This window comes from Trachinotus anak, unplaced genomic scaffold, assembly GCF_046630095.1.
Source record: "Trachinotus anak isolate AG129_WGS33_773 ecotype Australia unplaced genomic scaffold, CSIRO_AGI_Tana_v1 ptg000021l, whole genome shotgun sequence".
Classification (NCBI taxonomy): Eukaryota; Metazoa; Chordata; class Actinopteri; order Carangiformes; family Carangidae; genus Trachinotus; species Trachinotus anak.
Window position 1 is genome coordinate 12,229,187 of NW_027273872.1, and position 23,368 is coordinate 12,252,554.

At 39.9% G+C, this 23,368-nt stretch overlaps 1 protein-coding gene across 4 annotated transcripts in view; it reads right to left on the reverse strand.

The window, feature by feature from the left end:
• Window positions 1-23,368, reverse strand: part of fat2 (FAT atypical cadherin 2) — a 136,844-nt gene that overhangs the window by 75,727 nt on the left and 37,749 nt on the right. For all 4 annotated transcript variants that reach the window (XM_071458163.1, XM_071458161.1, XM_071458162.1 and 1 more), the window contains 4 exons: window positions 11,875-15,124; window positions 9,984-10,295; window positions 1,388-1,446; window positions 359-670 (listed from right to left, as the gene is read on the reverse strand). In XM_071458163.1, the coding sequence (XP_071314264.1) occupies window positions 359-670; window positions 1,388-1,446; window positions 9,984-10,295; window positions 11,875-15,112 (3,921 nt within the window). In that variant the 5' untranslated portion in view covers window positions 15,113-15,124. The remainder of the gene's footprint in view (window positions 1-358; window positions 671-1,387; window positions 1,447-9,983; window positions 10,296-11,874; window positions 15,125-23,368) is intronic.

Genomic DNA, 23,368 nt, shown 5'->3' on the forward strand with positions numbered 1-23,368 from the left:
TCAGTAGTTGATTAACCTGCTGGCCTCAGCAATGCAGAGTGATGACAAGGACTAAGAACAGTCACTGGTCCCAGAGCAGGTGTTAGGGAAGTGTCTTTCAGCGTATTAAGCACGGGTAATTTAGCCTCTTTAGCAGAGCTGGTGGGCTCGGTCAAGGCTTTAAAGTCTCCACACCTTCTACAGAGATAAGTAAATGAGGCACAACTCTTTAGACAAAGTATTTACTTCAAGCGTGTTGAAATACAAACTCATTATCTCTCTTGATTAAAGACAAAAGGTATGTTTTTGCTCCAGAGCCGCACAACTCCATGTGGATGTATCAGATCTACAACACCTTACAATGGTTCTGGACACCTACCGTGAGAATACTGTAGTTCCCAGGCCAGAAATCACCGTGCGATGTCACCACGCCCGTCACTGGGTCAATCTCAAAACGCTTATCCGCATTGTCTTGGAGCTTGTAGGTTACCAGAGCATTTGAGCCCTCATCATCGTCACGGGCGACCATCCTGCAGACCTCCTGTTTACCCGCCTGGTGATGCTGTTCCGGCAGCCTGACGTGGAAAAGTTTGTCTGTGAACTTCGGTCGGTTGTCATTGGCGTCCAGAACTTGGATCACAACAGTGGCGGTGGAGCGCAAAGACGGGGAGCCGTTATCTGAAACGATCACCTGAGAATTCAGAAGAAAGAGTTTATATCTGAATAATTAGATTATCTGTAAAACTAGATGAAACCTTGTCTAGATTTAAAAGTGCCTCTGATCTTCCACTGTTAATTGAACTTTAAGTTGGAAGGGAAGGGTTGTCAGAGACTCTTTATTTTGCTTCAGCTAATAATGCAAACAGAGTTAATTGTCTGAAAAGGACAAGATCCTCAGTCAACTCCCTGAATGACTATATATATAAAATTGCTTGTTAAAGCTGGATCACTGAAATATTAAATGTCTCATAAAAACCTTAAATTCACTCGCTAACCTTTACTTGTGATTGTCAATGGCACTAATAGGAAAACTATATAATAATTATATATAAACTAAATACTTCTTTGTTCCTTTGAGTAATTTCACCTGAAATTTATCCAGAAATTGTTTCCAACTATATGTGTAGAAGACGACTGTTGGAAAACTACAGATTACAAAGAGAGGGTCAGTTTACCCAAAAAGGCGATTTTCTTTGCTTTATGTACCTGTAAAAACCTACTTGTTCTAACACACTATTGTTGGTATATAAAGTATATGAGTTTGTGTTTAGTAGCCTGTAGAACATGTATTGTTGGGGATTTAGTGATATTCTGAGCCTCTGGTGCATTACAGCACAACACGTTTTGTTTTTTCTTGTTTCAGCTTCAATCCAAAGGGAAGTGGAAATGTTGTTTATAAGAATCTCACCTCGATACTGTGCTCTGATTTATCCTCCCGATCCAAGGCTGAGAGAGTGCTGATAACACCTGCACACACACACACACACACACACACACACACACACACACACACACACACACACACACACACACACACACACACACACACACACACACAGAAAGAAAGAATCAATGCTGTTAGTGTGTGGGAGTCTCAATGGTGGGAAGTGAGAGTGCTAATTAAACCTAAACAAATAAACAAAGACAGAAGTGTTACTGCTTCTGTTATTGTAGGTGTGTGTGTGTGTGTGTGTGTGTGTGTGTGTGTGTGTGTGTGTGTGGGTGTGTGTGTGTGCGTGTGTGTGTGTGTGCAACAACAGTGCTGACTGCACCTAAGCAAATACAATTTAGTCTGGGGATGTTGTTTCTGCTGTTGTTATTGTTGTTGTCATCATTGGTGTATTTGTGTGTGTTCGTGTGTATCCAACTTTTATAAGCACATTCTCCTGTGTATGTACAGTGTGAGTGTGTGTACATCAGTCTTTTCATGAGTCTGTTCAGAGTTTGCTGCTGCAAAAAAAGAAAAAAACCCTCAAACTTGGCAAATGATTTTATCCAGATTTTGAATTGTAACATTACACTTTTACTCAAATGTCCTCATCAGTCTTTGCTTCACATAAAATAAATGAGATATACAAACAAATATTAATTTCCTGTTTAATTTGTCCCAAACTGTGTGGGCCTGCCTTGGAAATATCCTAATATTTAATAATCCTTATTATACGGCTTTATCTGGAGCTTTTATCCACATCTTATGGTCTTCCTCAGTAGATGTTGTAAAGATGAAATATGTTTAAAATGAAATATGTGGAGAAAGCCACTAAACAGACCTTGAGTTAAGGTTTTTCTTTTATAATAAAGGACACATTTTAATAGCATCAAATGACTGTATATATTATCAACCAAATAATATCATTATACAGCAGACAACTAGTATTCAAAAGACTTAATCTTGTTTATAAAATACTAATCTCTAATTAAAAACATATTGGACAAAAAAAAAAAAAACGAAACCTAAACTACAATTCTGACACCACATTCAATCTTTTGAAATGTTCATTGTACAGAATAAAAATGAGGAACGTGTCTGACAGAAGTAAAAACTACAATTTTAAAGTTTTGCTTCTCAGTGTCCCTGTGGTGTTTTCTCGAGGGCGGAAAAGGATGAAAGAAGCCTGGAGAGGAAATAAGGTGAAGTTATCATGACTAACACACCCAATCACAGACCACCTCCGCCACTGATACGGGCTTATGAGAAACTGCAGAGCCTAACGCATCAAAATAAGTACAGGCGGATGAGTCTGTGGCTGACTCAGCGTTTGTGTCTGCATCTCTAACAGTTGGTTTGTTCCTGGTATAAGACATAAACTATGCGGCTCAGCAGGTTATTCAGACACATTTGGCTGCTGCACAGCTGTTTGTTTGGAAATCTCAACTTTTGTCTTCACTTTAAGCTCAGAACCTGCTGAGGACACTCAGCGCACTTTTCTCAAAGAAAAAATCTAATGAAATGTTGTGAATTGCAGGTCTAGATGACAAATCGAGGCTCTTGCTTTTACTCGATTCGATTTTTTTTAATAGGAGAATGAGCTGTAGTAATTAGAAGGGAATGATCTCTGGCATCACAATAATATCCACTCATATGCCTTGAAAAACACTGGAGACAGAATTTGACCCATTTTTCATGCGACTTAGCTGGTTGATTAGTCAAAAAATATTAAATTCATTACACATTTTCCGCTGCAGAAGCATTGTACTCAAAGATGCCACTTTGCTGTATTCTGTTTAATTTTGCTTTGACCTTTTTCTTTTTTTCCCTCCAGCAGCAGTGAGTCAGTTTCTCCGTTGTGCTGATGAGAGTATCTTTTGACCTCCTCTCACCCAATCTAAATAAATTAAGTGAAGTGTTTTAGGGCTGCTATTAGTTCTAATAGGGACAGCAGAGACACGCTGGCAGGGGAGGGCTGCCAGTATTGCTGGTGGGATAATAATAAGGGTCAGGCTGTGGAGGACTGTTTGGATAAGAGAGAGAGTACGAGAGTGTGTGTCTGTGTGAGAGTGCCTTTTACAACCCAGTGTTTAAATGATGTGTGAAATGATTATGGATCCTGCTCCTGCTCTTGTTTTTATGACAATCTGAGGCTTTTCAGCTTTTGCAGATGTTGAGAGACTGAACGGTGGGTTTTTATTGCAACAGGATCAACGGGATGATTACAGAGACCTTCGAGAAGCCCTCTCACACATGAAAATCTGCTTTAATCGACCGTTAACTCAGAAGAAAATGAACTAAAGTCCATATTCACAAGTTTTATTAAAAATTGCAAAAGGTCATTATATAGAATCGTCTGCAGTGTCGGCTAAAAGTGTTTCTATGTTTAAATATAATCTTCACTTGTAATCGGATCACTGAAGACACATTAATATCAGGTCTGAACGGGACCAGAGTTTTTTGTCTGTGAATGATATTGACACGAAGGATTCCAGGGTCTCTAGAGGCTGGGATTGTAGTTGGGGGGTATTGAGAGATGATATTATATAGATATATCCATGTGGATATAGGTGGATTTACGGCTGGAACAGGCTTGAAAAATAAAGGTCCGTCTGACCACGTCCAAAGCCAGAAGTGTTTACAGCTGTTCTGAACGGCTGCCCCACTCTGCCCTTCTCTATGACGGCAGGCTTTTCATCCTGCCGTCACAGAGAAGGGCAGAGTGTAATGATAAGGCAAATAGTGCATATTTTTCAGTTTCTAAATGAAGGCGTTCACGGTGTTGCACTCAACTGATCACACGAAGAGTGACAAAAGCAGATGTGAAATAAATGAAAAACTGTTTGACAGAAAACTTCAACTCCTGCTCACTTTCCTACCTCTGTACACCTGGAGAATCGCTGTGTAAAGAGGGTGTGACTGTCTAATTATTGGCTTTGGAAAGTGAAAAAAACTACAGAATGGAGCAGCCCTCAAAGGTGTGGGGGGAGGGGAGTTTCAGGTGCTGTTAGTAGCTGGATGTACTTGGATAAGCAAAGATGAGCTAAGAACCTCCAAAAGAAAACCATGTCCCCTGCAGAGTTACGGCCTGATATAATTCAAAATGGACTGATGACGTTTTTATAAAATGAACTTTTGTAGCTATGTGGATGTGAAAGCATAATTAAAGCTTCTTGTCGCTTTAGCTTCTTTTTTTATTTACAGGGTACTCTGAGCACTTAAGTTTTGAACAATTTAGGTAGAAAATCTTTTGGTGTTAGGAGGCAGGCACGAGGTGGTTTGGGAGTTGTTCTCTGTAGACAGAGCTGGGGGTCGTAAGTGGAGTGAAAGACCCTGCTGAGGGTCGTTGAGTCCTTTTTACAACGGTGCAAACAAGCCCTGCTGGGAGGGCATCATTAGGACAGGTGGGACACATTAGAAAGTGTGTTTTTGTCATTAGTGCAGACATGGGAATCAGGGGTAAAGCCCTGTCTCTCCCTCGTTGCATGTTTTCACTCAGCCATGCTGGACGGCTGTCAAAGCCACGTGAAGGTAAACAGTGTTATCTGGCAATGTCGAGGCCTGGTTTGTTTGCTTCCTTGTCTTTCTCTCTTTCTCTCGAATCCCTTCGCATCTTTGCTTTTTTATTTTTTGTATTGCTGCCTTTGTTGCACTCATTTTTAAAGGACACATTGGTATTCACAAGCAACTATATCGGTTAGGGAAGGGGAGAAAACTAAGACTCCCAGGAAAAGATCAAGATATCAAGATTGCAATAACAGAGTCCTAATTCAGTTGACATGGTTTGGTAGGAAAATTCCTTCCTTGAACTGAGAATGCAAAAGTACTTTGTCAGTTACAAATGCATACAAATGAAGTCGAGTGGGTAAACAAGCCCCTGAAAAGAGTAGCAAACAGCCCAGATCATTACTAATTGCAGGAGCAGTTTAAAACTAATCCACCCAAGCTGCCAGCACTGGGTCTTTAGCAGCCCTTCATTATCACATGAATATCTGATCTGATGGATCTCTAAGTGATGGAAAACACTCAGCCTCGTTTGTATGACTTACTCACAATGATATCTGATCACTGCAGCCATTCTGAACAGACACCCTGTCTCAAGGTGCATTTAGGTACAAGAAGCAGCATTTAAAAGCTTTTGTAATGTTTTAGAAGTCCATGGAAAGATGCAAACCGAGCAACACAAACAGATTTGCTTCAGAAGAACTGAAATGACACATCAACTTGAGTTGAAAATGTCAAAGAAAGTGAAACATTTTGACTCCACTTCACTGCTGCACAGATCAAGGAATTTATGGTAGATGCTGAAAATATTTAAAAGGATGATGCTGGTGTTATTCAGTGTTTTTCATATTGTCAACACATCCCATTAAAACAATGTATCAGTTCATCTCTCGACACTCTATGACTACCCTAACTTGTCTGTGGCCCTCGGCTCTGATCCCATTGATTCTTGTTGAAGATGTGAAATCTTTAAAAACAGCTTGTAAATATATAGTCATTATTATCAAATGTTATTCATTCAAGAGGAAATGCAATTTTTGGAGACTATTTTCAGCTGCGAATTAACACACATTTGCTAGTGAGTATTTAAAGCAGCAGGATGGTGTATGTGAGATGGAGTCAAAATAATCTACAATGTGCGTATTCATGGTAAAGATGGTGCAATAGTTGGGCTCGTTGATGTGTTTTTAATAGTTCTAGACAACAACGGCGCTCTATGGCACAGAGGAAGAAGGGAACAGGCTTTGAATACACACATAACACTTGTTAGGATCAATATATTGTTTTTGATTGGTTTTAGTCTTTTCAGTGTTATTGCTGACAAAAGGAAAAATATAGAACATCACCAGAGTTAACTGTCAATGATAACCAGCTTTCAGTTTGTTGAGTGTTGCTTCACAACATATCAGTCTGGGGATCTTAGAGGCTGTGCAGTGATTTAAGGAATTTGATGTTGAAAATGCTAATGAATTGGGAACATTCCTTGCTTGTCTGGCCTTGCCAACAATCAGCATAACACATAATGAAACCTACACCGAACTTACATAACCAAAGGCACACCAATTTTCGGTCATTTTGGTAATTTGGCACACCCTTGTTCCCTGCACAAACCTGTTGTCAAAGTCAGAAAACAACTTGTTCAAGGCAACAACTGCTCTAAAAAAAAAAAAAAAGAAAAAAGAAAAAAAGAGAACAGACTGGATTTCATTCAGTTTTTTTTCCATCACTCAGCACACATCCTTTCCTCCTAAGACCTTTTCAAGTAATTCCTCTAGGTTGAATCAGACTGATGCTGCAGTGTGAAGTATACGCTTCAGGAGAATAAAAAACTTCAACAGAAACCTTCATACAGACATGAGTCATCTTCATCCTGTTGAGGCATGAGAGGTTTCTACACCAGTTACCCTGTACATTAGTAATTGTGGGTAGATTTGTGTAAATACAACAAGGTGGATCATGTTCAAAAGATCTGGTTTCAACAGGAAATTTGTTGGAAATAACATATATTGATTAATTTCACCAGTGAACGCTGATATCAGATTTTCCTTTTGTTCTGATAGCTGCTATAGTTTTATTAGCATGTCCTCTTAGTGCTTTACCTGCCTTCTGTGAAAATTATATTGTGATTTAAACTACATGGCCTGAAGTATGTGGATACTTTACACCCAAATGTTACCTTTTAGCCTCTCATTTTAAAACCAAGGGCATTAATCTGCTGTTATAACAGCAGCCACAAGAGCATCAGTGAGGTCCAATAATGATACTGGGCTTGTTCAAGTTCATCTTAAAGGTGTTGGATGGGGCTGAGGTCAGGGCTCTATAAAGGTTAGTCAAATTCTTCACACCAAACTAGGAGAACCATTACTTTAAAACCCTGGCTTTGTGCTCCGGGTGTTGTCATGTTGAAATAGGAAAAGGGACACGCAGAAACTTTTTCCACAAAGTTGGAAGTTTCACTGTTGTCTAAAATATTGTTTTATCCTGTAGCATTAAGATTTTCCTTCATTAGAACTGAGCAGCCTGGGCCAAACCATGAGAATCGGCTCCAAAGCAAAGTACACAAAGATATAGACGTGTGTGTCCAAATACTTTTGGTCATATAGTGTCTTTGTGGAGCTTGCATGTGGTTTAAGTAGCAGTTCATGTAATTTTACCCTATTTTTACAAGATACAATCTTGTTTTAATCAGCATTTAGTTTCTCTCAATTGTTTTGACATTTTTATTGTGTAATTTGTACTGTTCACTCTTTCTTTTGTGAAAGCAGATCAATTATTCCCTTATGTTTATGTGTGGTTAGTTAAGTCTCCCCTTGTTCCACCGGTTCTGTGTTGTTTTAAATTTTCATTCCTATCATTATCTCACGCAGAGGCATTTAAGTAAACAATAAAGCGTATAGTTCGGGAGTTTTTCTACCAGCATTTAGGTCATATACATTCAAAAGACCTCAACGTACAGCTGAGACTTGCCATTAGGAAATCCTCAGATTTAGAAGTACACAGAGACACAATATCCCTTTTCATCCCATGCTTGTATGCATGAGTAAATGAGTATCAAATACACCTGCTTTTGTACAAAAAAGCTTGTTTTAATGTGACACTCTCCAGCTGTTTCAACACCTCCTGTCCTGCCTGCCTTTGTGTGACACCTCAGCATTAACACAACTTGCCCTCCCGCTCTGTAATCCTTCAGTATACTGGCCTGAGGGCGTGGACAAACACGAGACCAACCTGGAGATTATGAGAAGAGGACAGGGCTTGTAGCAGCTTGCAATGCTCATTTCGTTGAACATCAAAGTCTGTAAGAGGTGACTCAGTTGCAACTGTCAAAGATGAGCATGCAGAATACCTGAGGGGGTTGCAGGCATGTCTCTCTTTTTCCTGCTATTTAAGATTTTCCTCAGTTACTCCACATCCATCAGGAAACAGATGAGTGAGTTTGTGAGTGACCCCTTAAGAAGTTTCTCATTGTGAAGTTTTATTTTCAGCTCTGCCCCCCCCCCCCAGTTTCTGCATCACTTGCTCTGCTCAGACTTGCAACAGTGCATTAGAAGATATTTTTTCAACCTCCCCCATTGTGAGAAATAAAGCATTGTAAGGTTTTACAGCTGCAGTAATAACCCTGAATCTAAATGTAAATCTGCCACAGGAACATGGGAACATACAGAGACATGTCAAAGCTATTTGTGAGAGACAAAGCAAAGAGCTGCTCCAGATGTCTTATATTCACAAAGGGAGTTTGAATCAAAATGTAAATCAATCAGAAGGGAGCTTGTTGCCTGTATTTCTGCCCAAACTGCTCGTGAAATAGGTGGATGGAACCGCACAGGCTGATTGAATTACACCCTGTATCCCAGAGTTATTGTATATGTCCCTGCCCATATGTTGACTCAGTAAAATCTTCAATTACATGATTCAGGGCTGAATATTCTTATGTCAATACTTACATTCACCAAGCTGAAGGTGAAGCTGCTTAGAGGATTTAATATCAAAATGTGATCTAAATTATTTTGCTGTTATATAGCATTTCCAAAAATAGAGAAGTTACCTGATGATCATGATGTAATGTCCAAATACTTTTTTGCAGCGCAAGCTTTATTACTCATCTTATTTAATTGGTGAGCAGGCTTAGGTTGAGCGTTTGATGAGGGGATGAGTATCAGGCAAAAATAGAAAACGAGAGTAATTTTTGTGTTATACACCACTGCCCTTACATAACTTTTAATCCTGAGGATCATGTCATCTTGAGAATTAAAAAAAAAAAAAAAGTGGAAATGAACGATTATTATATTACATAAAAATATGACTTTTAGGTTCAACTTGAAAATGATTGAAAGTTTAAATTTCTGTTCTGTGGGTCTCCGCATCACCATCTGAACGGAGCTCCACTGACTGTACAGATAAGTTTGTAAAGCAGCACATCCCACCACTATGAGAAAAATACTGCAAAAACAGATGCATAGAACTAACTACGAAACTATGAACTGTGAAAATGCCCTGCACCAAAGGTGTCATTTTGTTCACTTCCTTGTTCTAGTTTGATTATAGTGTAAAAGTACCTGCATTTTTATGGATTGAGGGTCAGTAAGGTTCTGTTATTCATGAGACAGGTTAGGGTTTGAAATGAGCTGTTTTACAATGAAAGCCTTGTGCTGTAATGGCAACATGTTAAATTATGTTGATTCCTAGTAGAATGTGTATGTTTGTTTGTCAGCAGGATTACGCAAAAAGTACTAAACCAAACCAATTTACACCAAACTTGGTGGAGGGATGGGGCATGGTCCAGGGAAGAACCCATTAAATTGTGGGGATTCTATTAAAGGGGCAGATCCAGGAATTTTTTTTATCACTTTCCTTAACGTGAGATAAGGCATCTTACATCATTTGAATTTCCCTAAGAGGATGATCGTAAGTATTATCTATCTATCTATCTATCTATCATGGTGTTGAGATCTATGACTTTGTACAGCGTAGTGCAGATCCAGACAATACGCTAGAACTTACAGACACGTGGAGTGAATTGCTTAATTGCTTTGTAGTATACAAACATTTATGCTCATTCACTCTTAATTACCTGTTTTGGGATCAACGTCAAAATACGTCCGATGAGATTCCAGCATCTGGAAGGAAAGCTTCCCCTCAGAGGATGTGTCTACGTCTTTGGCTGACACCTGGACGACAGATTTGACCGTGTCCAAGTTCTCTTGGACGGATGCGAAATACACTGGTTGGGAAAGTTCTGGAGCATTGTCATTAACATCCAGGACCTCCAGGAAGACATGAGTCCAGGAGATCAGAGGTTCAGTCCCCAGGTCAGTGGCATAAACAGAAAGCCAGTAGTGAGGCATTGTCTCGCGGTCCAACATCGATGTTGTGCGAATCACACCTGAGACACATGACAGGAAACACGATCAATCATTTGGTTATAACATTGTTTTTACTTGTGAACAGCACACCAGTATTAACTTGTCTCAAACCTGCTGCTGTGGCTCAGGAATTAATCACTTATCATATTCTTTATGCCTAACAACTGCAACCACCCTGGAGGAAATATCAATCACTTTGGCTTTCATCAAGCTTTACGTGCCTGTTTGCATTATAAAAATTCTGGATTGGTGCCCAAAGGTGGGTTAAGACATTTTTAACATTCTCTGCTTCGCAACATGGGTGATATTTCTGTTGCCAAAACTTACTCTGGTTCTTATGGTATACACAAAGCTGAATACCACAATGTAATTATGGTAAAAACAAGTAAAATCATCGACTTTTCTGCACATCTTCAGAAACAGTTTAAATATGTATACCCTGAGGCAGAGCTCAAAAACCAGCAACACAGAAAAAAGGGATATATTTCAGCATGGCTCCATTATGACAGAGAACTTTACTTGCCCTGATTATATCTTTTGCCTTTAGTGCAGCAGTAGGATAGTGGAATGTGAACCGATATGCTGGGAGGTCGCAGGGTATCCTCCGCAAAGGATATGCTGATGGAAAAATAGACAAACCACCTCAACTACACCAGAGGAAAATACCATGTTGCACAACCAGGCAGATGTCTCACCTCAGGGAAGCTACATGAGGAAGTATATTGCTATGAAGATCTTCTGTGAGAGCATGGTGTAGGCATGTCATTGTGTTCATATGCACAAGTCTGACTTTTGACTTACCTTGAAGTAAATAGTGCTGCCATTTATTTAAAATGTGAGCTAATATTTAAACTTGAGAAAACATTCAATGCATGTGGGGATGTAGAGATCTTAACCTTGGAAACAGCTGTGGTCATAGGTTCATTCAAAAGCTGTTTCTTGTCTGGAATTATAGCTCTTGAAATGAAAAGTATTTTGTATTCTATTTAACATTCTACATTGTGTTAAGATTGTTTTATCAATTGCTGTTATCAAGTCTTTACATTCTCAGAAAAATGGAAATCTAAACATCTAAATTTGTGTGATATGATCAAAAGCTCAAGAACAGCTACCAATGGACCCAACGGGGAAATTGTTTTGTCAATGACATATATGATGGTAGTTGGTTTAAATTAGTTTGTCTAGTAGTCCAGCAAGGTGTTTTCATAACACGCAAGCTCATAGGTCACCCTGACCTACTGATCATAAGCAAACTAGGCTACTGCTGTTGTCTTTAATATTGTAAAATTCACAAATTCACACATCCACAAATAGCCAAATTACAGGCCGTTTGTCAATATTTTAAAATTCAACATCATTACAGCAAAATGAAAACAAATCTGGGTCTCCTATTTTAGTTTGTAACCCATCTACGAGCGCTATTAGTCACCCAAGTCAGGCAGAAGGAGACAGCACAAACAAGTCAAATTCCCACAGTTCCATAATATTATTAGTAACAGGCTGAGCAGTATGATTTTGATTTAATTTGGAGAAATTAAAAATTTGATTGTTTGCTTCCATTACAAGCAGTTCAACCACTAATATTACATTGTTTATTACCTGTTTCCTCATCGATGGTGAAAACTCCAAGACCTGAGCCTTCATGGATGTGGTACCTGACTACTCCGTCTCTGCCCAGATCCTTGTCTCCAGCTGTAAGTGTTACCACAGATGTCCCCACCGCTGCATCCTCCATCACTCTGGCTTCATACACAAACTCTGAAAACACTGGCCTGTGGAGGTTCTCGTTGACATCCAGAACCTGAATCTCCACAAAGCAGGAGGATGAGAGGGAGCGAGGGAGGCCGTGGTCGACAGCCCGGACTGTGAGGTTGTAAGATGGCCGCCTCTCAAAGTCCAGGTCCCTCTCAAGGGTCAGTGCCCCCGTGGTGGAGTCAAGGTGAAAGATCCCACTCTCTGTGTTCTTAAGGTTGTAGGTCACGAGGCCTCCGCTGCCCGTGTCTAAGTCAACACTCTCCACCCAGACAAGAAGGGTGCCCAGGGGCACATCTTCTGGAACTTTTATTTTGTAAACCTTGGGTACAAATTTGGGTGGGTTGTCATTTATGTCTTGCAAAACAACCACAAGGTCAATCATGGAGTACATCTGAGGGCCAACTTTGGCCTGGTCTCTGGCTTCAATCCTGAGGTCATGCCTGGGTGACGTTTCTCGATCCAAGTGACGCGTCACAGTGACTTCGCCAGACAGTTCATCAATTCTGAACATGTCGGTAGACGTCAGCAGAGAATATTGGACATTACCACTCGCCTCTGCATCCAGATCAATTGCGCGAGCTGTAAAAATAATAGAGTCAACTTCTGTGTTTTCAGGCACATGTATCACATATCTGGGCTGATCAAAAACAGGAGGGTTATCATTGACATCCATGACGTTCACTGCAATGAATTTCCATGCAGATGTTTGTGGTGTTCCTAAGTCATAAACTGTGATGTTCAAAATGTAGAACTCCTTGCTCTCTCTGTCAAGTGGGCAAACTAACTGAAGGTTACCAGAGAAAGTGTCAATGGAGAAACAGCCATCTTCATTCCCGCTTGATATGGCAAACACCAGCTTACTGTTAAACCCAGTGTCATTGTCTGTCGCCTTGAACTTGACAATGGTGGAATTCAGCGGATGGTCCTCAATGAGGTCAATTGAACTGGGAATGTTCAGGTCAAACTTGGGAGAATGTCGGTTGGTGATGTGAATATCAGAGAACGTGTCTTCCTCCTGATTTGTTAAAATGGGTTTGATTGACTCAATCAGTTTATCCGTTAGCTGTTTGAAAACCCCTGTCTCTTGGCAGTGGAGCGTTGCATCATCACCTCTGTTGGTGACAGTTATCCTGACAACTGAGCCGTCGGAGTGATGCTTCCCATCCGTGGCCACAACTCTCAGAGTGAATGAACCCACTCGCAGGGGAATTGGTTGCTTAAGGGTGACGACTCCCGACACTGAGTCAATACCAAACACTTGGAGCTCATTCCCTGACTCAATGATATACCTCAGCTGCTGCAGCTCATCTAAATCAATGGCTGACAGCTCGCAGATTGTGTGCCCCACAGGTAAATCTTGAGGTACAGTGGCATTACAGCCCACCCTCTCAAACAGAGGGGTGTTATCGTTGATATTGTTCAGAGTTATCGTCACAGGACATTCGCTGACCTGACTGAAAGGGCTGCCGCTGTCTGAAGCCCAAATTCTCAGGTGGTACCGACGTTTCATCAGCTCATAGTCCAGGTGTTCAGAGGTTGAGATGACACCTGTAAAGGGGTCTACTGTAAAAGGTAAAGGGCCTGAGTTGGCAATAGCATAAGTCACAAAGCCATTTTTGCCTTTATCTTTGTCTGTGGCTGCTACTTTCAAAACAATGCTGCCAACAGGGGTGTTTTCATCCACTGTGGCCTGGTAGGAGGTCTGGCTGAACTGTGGGCTGTTGTCATTTTCATCTGTTATCTCAACCACTATGTGAGTCTCTGCTTCACCGTGATTGGCCACTACATCAAACTCATATCGATCCTTTCTCTCATAATCAAATCTATCTGTTGTTATGATAATCCCTGTTTTCGGATTTATTTTGAAATTAGAGCTTTCTGGGTTATTTTTAATACTAAAGGTAACATTATAAGGTACTGATGTGACAGAAACCTTCAGTACATGAGTTTTAGGCGGGGCAAACTCACTTAGTGTGACTATGTAGGTGTCTTCCAAAAATGCCAACGGGCTGTAATGATAGGCCGGAATGTGGATTTGAGAAACTGGAGAGAGCAAACTTGGGGAGCTGCTGTCTTTAGCTTGAAGGGACAGATTTAGCCCAAAAGGAGTTTGAGACCAGATAATCCTCTTTGTAGAGATCACTTGAAAGTCACTGCCCTGCAAACCTAAGGGGATTATCTCAAAACACTTGTGAGGATCCCCCTCAACAATTTTAAGGGATTCCACAGACCTAACTCCAGCCTTGACATGGACATTGATAGTTATTTTGCCATCTGTAGAGACTGTGGGTTTGGGAGGAGTTGTGATAACTGGAGACCCAGTTGACATCTTTTGTATGTTTACCGTCACTTTGGCAACATTACCAAATTTCTGCACACCAGATATCTTCTTTGTCCTGTCCTCAGCTAAAACAGTGAGGTCATATCTCTCTGACCTGGTGTGATTGAGCTTCTTGACGAGGCTGACTGTGCCTGTGAAAGGGTCAACAACAAAAGGATGAGCTCTGCTAGTGAAAGAGTAATAAAATTCAGCATTGCTCCCAATGTCGGCATCCGTGGCACTAACTCTGACCACACTTGACTTAAGTGGTGCGTCTTCTCTGATGCCCACATTGTACGAGGCAGGATAGAAAAGAGGCTTTAAGTCGTTGGTGTCAAGCACCTGAATCAACACCTTTGTCTTCACCTGGAAGTCAAAAGTGCTTTCGGTTGCCTCCACAGTGAGAGTGTAAGTGTCTCTGACCTCCCTGTTGAGGAGAGCTGAGTTACTGCTGCGTGTCTTGATCCTGAGGAAACAGAAATCCCCAACTTTAACTGACTCTGCTTGGAAAAGGCTGTCGTCGTCACCTGAGACCACATTAAATGTGATTTCCCAGAACAAATCTGTCACTTCAATGCCCATCTTCACTGGTGTCTCGATGTATGTCCGCGGGGCTGAGTTCTCGTTAATGGTGGCGTTGTAGAGATGGTGTGTGAACCTCAGTGGCGAGCTGTCCTTTCCTTTTCCCATACTTCCCTGACATCTCACCACATGCAGGAGCACTGCTGCTAAAGCGAGGAGGGTTGCTCCTGAAGCTGCCATCTTTAATACCTCCTGTGAAAAGGAAAGAAAAAGAGAAATAAAAATGTCATGCAATATACTATCAATCAGGAATAAGAGAATCCTTTATGGGGAAAAAAAACTTGAGTAAACATTCTTGGCTGTATTGTCTTGTGTATGTACAGAAAAACATACAAGACACACATAACTCTTGTACCTACACTATTTTGTAAATAGACCTATCATTTCCCTCAAGCTCCAGCTCTACAAAGAATACAAAATGGACACAGAATACACAATGACAATAGTAAAGGGGAAGTCTGTGGCAAGGTATCTGACTCTTGTCCCAACATGCCTTGACCAGAAAAAAAGCAAAGTTAAGCAACACATTGTTTCAGCACCAGAAAGTTGCCTCTGAGCCTTTTCAGACAGGTGGCAGCCTAACCTTTCCCCATAATTATTCCTTTGGTGGCCAAATACCAGCAACAAGTGCTCATCAAAACTTTGACTTCTAAGCCTTTGTCATTGAGTAGCTATAAGGAGGGATTTGTAGTTTGATGACTTGGTATCATGCAGATGACAGTGAGAGGTTCAGTGCTGATCCAAATGTAAACGGCTGCATGTGTACTGTATGTCTGAGCTGGTATTTGCTGTATGTGCCATAAATGTCCCTGGAGGCATTAGCCATCAAATTGCTGCTTTCATGATCAACAAAGGATCAGTATCAAACACAGTTGGAATTGCATTGTATGTCAAAATATGTTTTGATTTTTGGTATTTTAATAAATCTTTCTGATTTAGTCTCACTTTCATTTCCTTTACAGAAGATTCAAAAGTGAGAAAACTGTCTTGTCATACTCCCACAAACTACCTTTGAACCTAATCTACATTCTAATCCATGTTTGTCATACTTCAGTGTTGCAGCTATGGTGGAAATTCCCAGAATCATTACTGTGATTTCCACTCAGAATTTGGATTCTGGAACTGGAAAAAAGTTGTTTGAAAAAAGCGCATGGTGGCCCAAAGTTTAAAAAAAAATACACACACAAAATCTTTTTGGCACTCTTCTGAACTCCTTTCAGAAATTAAGTGACTAAGTGGAGTAAGTAAGTAAATTCTGTCATCACTGTCTCTACATTGAGACCATTCATAAGCAATTTGCAAGGTACCCTATTTTTGATTGATACAGCGGTACAAAGGTGGAGAAGTAGAAAAAACAGAGCACACAAATTGCACAAACAGGGTTTCTGCAGACTTTTGAGACCATTTTAATACCACATATAGTGTATTAATGTATGTATATTGGAAAACCAATAGGGATGATATGGACTACAATCGTTTATCATACTACCATATTTATTGTGCTTTCTAGCAGTATATTAAAATCAATTGTTATAGTTAGTTTAATCTGGACCTGGAGCATAAATTGGAAGGATGGATTAACCAATTAAATAATTCATTGTAGAGCTGCAATGATCAGTTAGATAATCAATCAGCCTGTGGCAAGATAATTCATTGGAAACTATTTGGTAATTGATTACTCCTTTCAGTAATTTTTAAGCCAAAATATTTGTTAAACATTTGCTTGTATTAGCTACAAATTGTAAAGATTTGCTGCTTTTTGTTTTGGACTGATGGACCAACAGCAAGGGAAAAAAGCAGGCAAAAGAAAATAAATAAGACTTTTGTAAATGAAATTTTTAATATGTTTCAATACACTCTAGGATTTTCCTTTTTCATTTTGTTTTGATTGTTTGCATGTGTATTTCACGCTCTCCAGTGGAAACCACAAACCCAAATGTGCACAAGAAAAATGGAAATACATAAGGCAACGCTCAGCCCACCTGATGCACGGCCACACCATGCCAGCTCGAATTTCGCAACACCCACAACTGACAGCAGAGAGTCCTGGAGGGCAGAACACTTTGCCCTTCACTGCCTCTCTGACAGCCCATCCACAGCTAAAAGCAATCAGCACAGACCAATCTGCAGGGTAGAATGCCGTTCCCTGAGATCAGAGCTTAAAAGATCTTTCACTTTTTTTCCCCTTTTCGCTGCTTTGCAAAAATACGGTTGGTCAGATAGTGTTATGAAAGAAAATCTAAACCATTTGACCCTATTGTTAGTCCATTAAGAGTCCTAGTGTCTAGATATGTGCAAAAGAGGAAAGACGAAAGATGTCCTCATGCCACTAAGTTATGAATACCAGTGTCATATTCTCTCACAATTTATATGGGGTTATGAAACAGATCTCACTGGGTATACACTGTACTGAACATTCAGGTGGCTGTCTCCAGGTTGACTGGCGCTGGAGGTTTCAGTGGAGGGTGACAGGTATGTGGGGTTTTATCTCCACTCACTTGGTGACAGATAATCAGATTACCACAGGCAGACTCGCTGTTTGGGTTCTGGAAGAGATTTAAGGCATCTCGTGATCTTTCCTGATTTTTCTGCAGTGTCATTTTTCTATCTTCCACATCGGCACGGCCGGATTAAAATAGGTGTTAGCATGATTTTGTCTGGGGGCTAGGACCTATTTTAGGCCCAAGACATTCCACGTGCAGTGCTCAAGGGTTTGAGGGATTTTTTTATTTGTCTAAAATATTAAGAGGATACTCCATACATTGCAGATCTCACTGCATAAATGCTTGCAACACTGGAGTGGTTAAACATTCTGGCAATGTGTCTGGCTCCTATTTTATAATATGTGCATATACAATCCATCAAATTTCACACTGATCTGAGTCTCAAGGATATGCATCTACAGGACTGGCATAAAGAGGTATGAAGTAATCCCCGGGGTAATAATTACAGGTTTAAGAGGGATTTTGGCTTTGTCTGACACTTTAATATGCTCATCCCTGTAGACAGAACAAAACTGTCTCTAGCAGTGCAGTCCAGGTTTTTCTTAAAGGGTCAGCTCACCCAAATTAAAACACATGTTTTTTTGTTGGCAGATCAGCAAACAAAACAGAGCTATCTGCATTTCCTTTGGTGTTGTCAGTGCAGAAATCTGTCTGTGGTTTGGGTGAAATGAACTCAATCTTCAACACTGAAATGCAGGAGTCTCCAGAATAATGCAAAAAAGTATGTAGGTTTATAATGAGATCATAAGTTTTTCTAATTTATTTCAACTTTTTTTTTTTTTAATGTTTCTTGCTGTAATTTTTGCACAAGAGCAGAGTTGTAGAAAAGTGTTTCTTAGGGAAATGCACCTTGGGAGTCATAAGTAATTTCTTAACTTCTGTTTTTATGTGCACAGACTTGTACCTTTGAAAAAAACATAAAAAAAAAAAAGATATTTTACAGCTCAGTTGTTAATCTGTTTTACTGATGACTCACTCACCCCGTCCAAGTCTTGAGGAGCTCCAACTGTCAGTCACCTCACATTTCTACGCCAAACATATTATTGATAACAAGCTTTAAATGTGTCATGTGTTAAAAGTGGATCAGCCACCAAAAACTGAAATAAGTAGCCTGGAAAAATTTGAGTTGTTGGAAGGAATCACAACTGACCCAAAACATTTTGTAATTTGGGATACAGAGCATTGAACGCTATTTGACAACATCATAACTCAAAGAAATACTCTGTAAATATTTACTCTTGTATCATTTCCCGTGAGGCTGGAATAAAGGTAAATCAGTGGCTAAAGTCTTGAGAGGGCGTGCAGAGGAGGCTGATTTAAGTGGGAGATGAGGATGGATTACACTCTGATTGAAAACACAGAAATATAATGAATTCCTTTTGAATGTAAACAACGCTGTGCCAGACATGTAATGAATCCCACAAATCAGCATTACCCGACTCATCATCACACTCGTTAACACTCATATGCTGCACACACAGGTAGTTATTGTGGAGGTACACTTTTGTGCTAGACTTGTGCTACATCTAAAATAACTGTGACTGAAAAAAAAGCTGAGTTTATACCAGGTCAGTAACTACTGCGGCTGGCAAATCTTTGTATAATTTAACACTGCTGTGGATTGCTGCTGCTTGGTGGGAAGCTTTTTGTGACCGCAAATGCACTTGTCATTCAGATTGTCTGGAGTCAATAAACTCGACTGAACCTGAAATTGAGACTGAAAGAAAATGTTCATGTTTTCATCCAAACATCCAGGGCTGCAGGGCAGAAACCTCAGGCCATTACTGCTGCTACTGAGGTCAGCTCTCACATGTGCATACACATTGTCTCAATCACACCCACATGCGCGCACACACACACACACACACACACACACACACACACACACACACACACACACACACACACACACACTCACACACACTCACACACACTCCTGCTGTGAGTTCTAGGTAGCAACCTGCAGCCACATGTTAAGCACCAGCTTCCTGGATCACATTTCACCACCACCCCCATGGCTCCCGGTACATAGAGCAGTATCTGCAGCTTTTTTCACACATTAGCGAACAAGAGACAAAATATATAAGAACAATTTAAGTACCCACTTTCGACTTTAGTGTATTATAGTTAATGTAAATATTAACCATTAGTAGAGTGGTCAGTTGATGGTAGAGAAATTAAAGCCAGAGATTTGATGTTTAGGGTTTCTTATAAGATCAGCTTGCTCTTCCCTCTTTAAAAAAAATCTGAATTAAATATCCTTGTGTGTTAATTTCAGTTGCAAAACATGCAAATTTGGTCACTTGTGACAGGCTTTAATCGGACGACAACTCCTCTTTTGCTCTGTCTGGCCTGTTGCTTGCCCTTCCTCTCCTCCTCTGTGTCAGGAAGCAACCAAGCTGAGTGGTCTTCAGCCAGAAGTGGTTCACCTGGGCTGTGGGCTGGGCAACCCCTCAAAAGCCGCCTGCTCAGGCTGTCTGTCTCTCTCCCATCAGCGACATCCCTTCTTTGTTCCATTTGTTTGGTTAATTTTAGCACTGAACACTTGGTTTAGTTATGTAACTAGGTTACTTTGATAAATAAATTGTGTTATTTGCTTTGTAAGCATGTGTGTTCTCCCTCCTTCTTTGTCTGAACTTTGAGCCAGTTCATGACATTAAGGGTGATCTGAACCAAAAGAGATTCATCTTGATTAATCAAGAAAGTCAACAATGTTAAGTGTTCATTCTTGGCCTTATCATTTTCCACATTCACTGTCCCCTTACTCATAGCAGACATCCATTTCCTGTTTGATGACTATTGCAACACAGACAAGTTGAATCATGGATCCATATAGCTGCCAATCTGGCTTTGTAAACCCAGGGGTGTTTTATAATAGGAGGGCAGGGAGCAGCACACAGCAGGCCCTGCCAGGCCCAGTGGCATACAGGTAATTATCTCCATATGTTTGTACAAAGATGCTTAATTTCCAGTGAATCGTGGTACAGGACTAATGGTAGAACGTGGTCTTGTAAGGGAATTAAAGGATTTGGAGGTTTTGCCTTTGTCGCTGAAAACTATACGACATTATTCCTCCTCCTGCTCCTTCTCTGACTGCATTCATCCCATCAAGCTGCTTCCTGGTTTTTGTTCAGCGATTAAAGCCCCATTCTCCAAAAGAAAGGAGAGATGAGAGCACTGCTGGGATTCAGCTGAAATATAATATCTGAGTAATCACATATGTAGTCTGTAATATCTGTGATCAAAGTTCCATCAAAGTGCTGGACTGAATGTGGTAGTTTCAAAGGATTGCTAAAGACCAGAAGGACTGAAGCACATTTCTGTAAACGAAAATACAGCTTCACTCAAGCGTCAAACGCTTTTTATTTTATTTTATTATTTTACAAACCTTTGCAGTAACCTGAGTAGTTGTGCCCTGTTCACCTCCTCACATCTACAGTGCATTCTAACTGATAACACATTATCTTAACTGCCATAGTTTTATAACTAGTTTATAAACAATTCTTAAATGGTTTCTAACACATTTTAGGTCTTAATTACTTTTAGTTGATTTTATTTTTATTTGTACAAGTAGCAAGACACAAACACATAATGCATCAAACCTATGATCATTGTATGTGCCAGCATACACACGTTAGTTTCTAATCACAAGCACACCAGACTATACAACTGCTAGAAATTGTATTAGGACAAAGATGGCCACAAAATTCAAGTCGCGTTAACTATGACTCCTCCTGTTAGCAATCTGTAATCTGTCTTCTTGTTTATGCAAATATGAAATATTAGTTATTTATCAATAATATTAACTGCTTAATTACATGTATTTGTTTTATTTATGAATAAATTGCATATTAGAATTATATTTATAAATGAATATCAGTAAATATTTAATTCTGCAATACAACCAACTAGGGCTGGGCAATAAATTGAATTAATTTGAATAATTCGAGTTTTTGTTTATAAATTATTTGAAAAATGCTTAAATCGCAAAATCGAGATTAATCAATTAATCAATTTCCCAGACACACCATCTGAGCTCTTCTGGGTAAACGAACACCAAACATGAGCCATGGCATCTGCAAAAGATGACGAAATAATACCAAAAAAGGGTAGTCATGTTACTTCAGTCATATGGGCATGGTTTGGTTTTGCAAGGTCGGACCTGGAGCAGACCACCGTGCTGTGCAGAGTTTGTAAATGTGCTTTTAAAACAAAAAGTGGCAGCACAACAAACCTATTCCAACACCTGTGACAAAAGCATCCGGTGAAATGGAAGCAATGTTTTCTCTTGAGTTCAAACAAAACAAAATTGATTTAAAATCGTGAATTGTCCAGAACACGGAAAAAAACCGAGACTACATTTTTTAACCATATCGCCCAGCCCTGCAACCAACCAAACTCCACCTGCTGATGAAGGCCCCAAGAGGCAGTTCAAAACTCTGGTAGACATCAAGTAAGTGGTTCTTGAGTTTCTCAAACTACAACTCAAGCTCAACATGTCTTCATGAGTTTTACACATATTCAGAAAGGATTTTAAACTCATCTATAAATGATATTTAGATGTTTAAACTCCTGTATAATATTTATTATATTTAATCAGGTTTATTACATAACATTACAGCTATGTTATTCTGTATCCTGCGTTATCAATCGTTCATTAGTCATTTATACACTTACAGCAACATTATAGTGATTTACAATAATGTATTAAGTGCTTATATAGTGCTTGTAAATGCTAAATAGGGAGGTTAAAGTAAATTGTTGCCCATTCACCCTTTCTGACTGTCCTGTTACAGTTGTGACAGTGCAAACACTTTTTTCTCCGCATGCAACTAAACTTACTATCAGACCCTCTCTCATTTGCATAATCGCCAAGTTCAATTTCCTCCCTATCCATTAAAAAAAAATAAATAAATAAAAAATCCATAGTTTGTACCTTGTTTAAATCTAACACGGGTAATGAGTCTGTGCTGCAGCATTAAGACATGATGGATGGGGAGGCTTCACATGCTGTCAGTCTATTAAGTGCTTATACTTGTATTATGGTAAAGAAAAAAAAAAAACACCCCAGAATTGCTGACAACAAAGCACAAGTGATGTCTCGCTGCTCCTATAAGATTTACCTAGTGAAATTACCCAAATATGTCAAATTTGTCAATTACGTGCAACAACGAGGTGTCGCAGCAGCTGGTCCCATTCAGATAAAAGGTTGTTTCTGAAGACACTTGGTTAGACACGCAGGTCTTTAACATTTCAAGCCTGGTTAAAGTTTTCAGTTGTCTGGGAAAGTGTTCAGCAGCAACAATCAGAGGTCCACAGCAGGTTGTGGAAACTAAACTGGTAAACTAGCAAATTAAGTTGGTCACCGCTTTCAGAATGTTAAAGAAAAGGTCTACGGTATAAATGTGGCCTTATATTTTGAATCAGTCTAATTCATTACATTTATCATCACAGTCAGGAATCAATAATTGATTATCTGTCAGCTAAAAACCCCACTGACTTACAACTTAAATCAGTCTAATATAACATGCAGTTTGTATGAACGGGCCTCAAGGTTTCAGTCTAATCCCCATTAATCCCTATATTAGCTGCAAGGTTTCTGTAAATTGTCAGCAGTTGTTTAAATCATCTACAGAATTTGCCTACAGAAAAGTACCACTGATACTTCTCTGAGCTCTGCTGAATCTTTTAGCAACTTTTTGGTTTTCTAGTTTGCATTTTAACTGGGTGATAGCTCACCCTAAGCACTGTCACCAAGCCCATTTTCAGCAGCAATAATTCACTTTGCAAGGAGACTGTGAATTATATTGTGGATGTCTTGCACCCTATCACCCAAAAGCTAATGTTAGCGCTGCAGCGTTTTACAAACTTCTGGCCAGTTCTGGTCAGGGTGAGGCAAAATAACTTGATCCACAGCCCATGTTTCATTTGC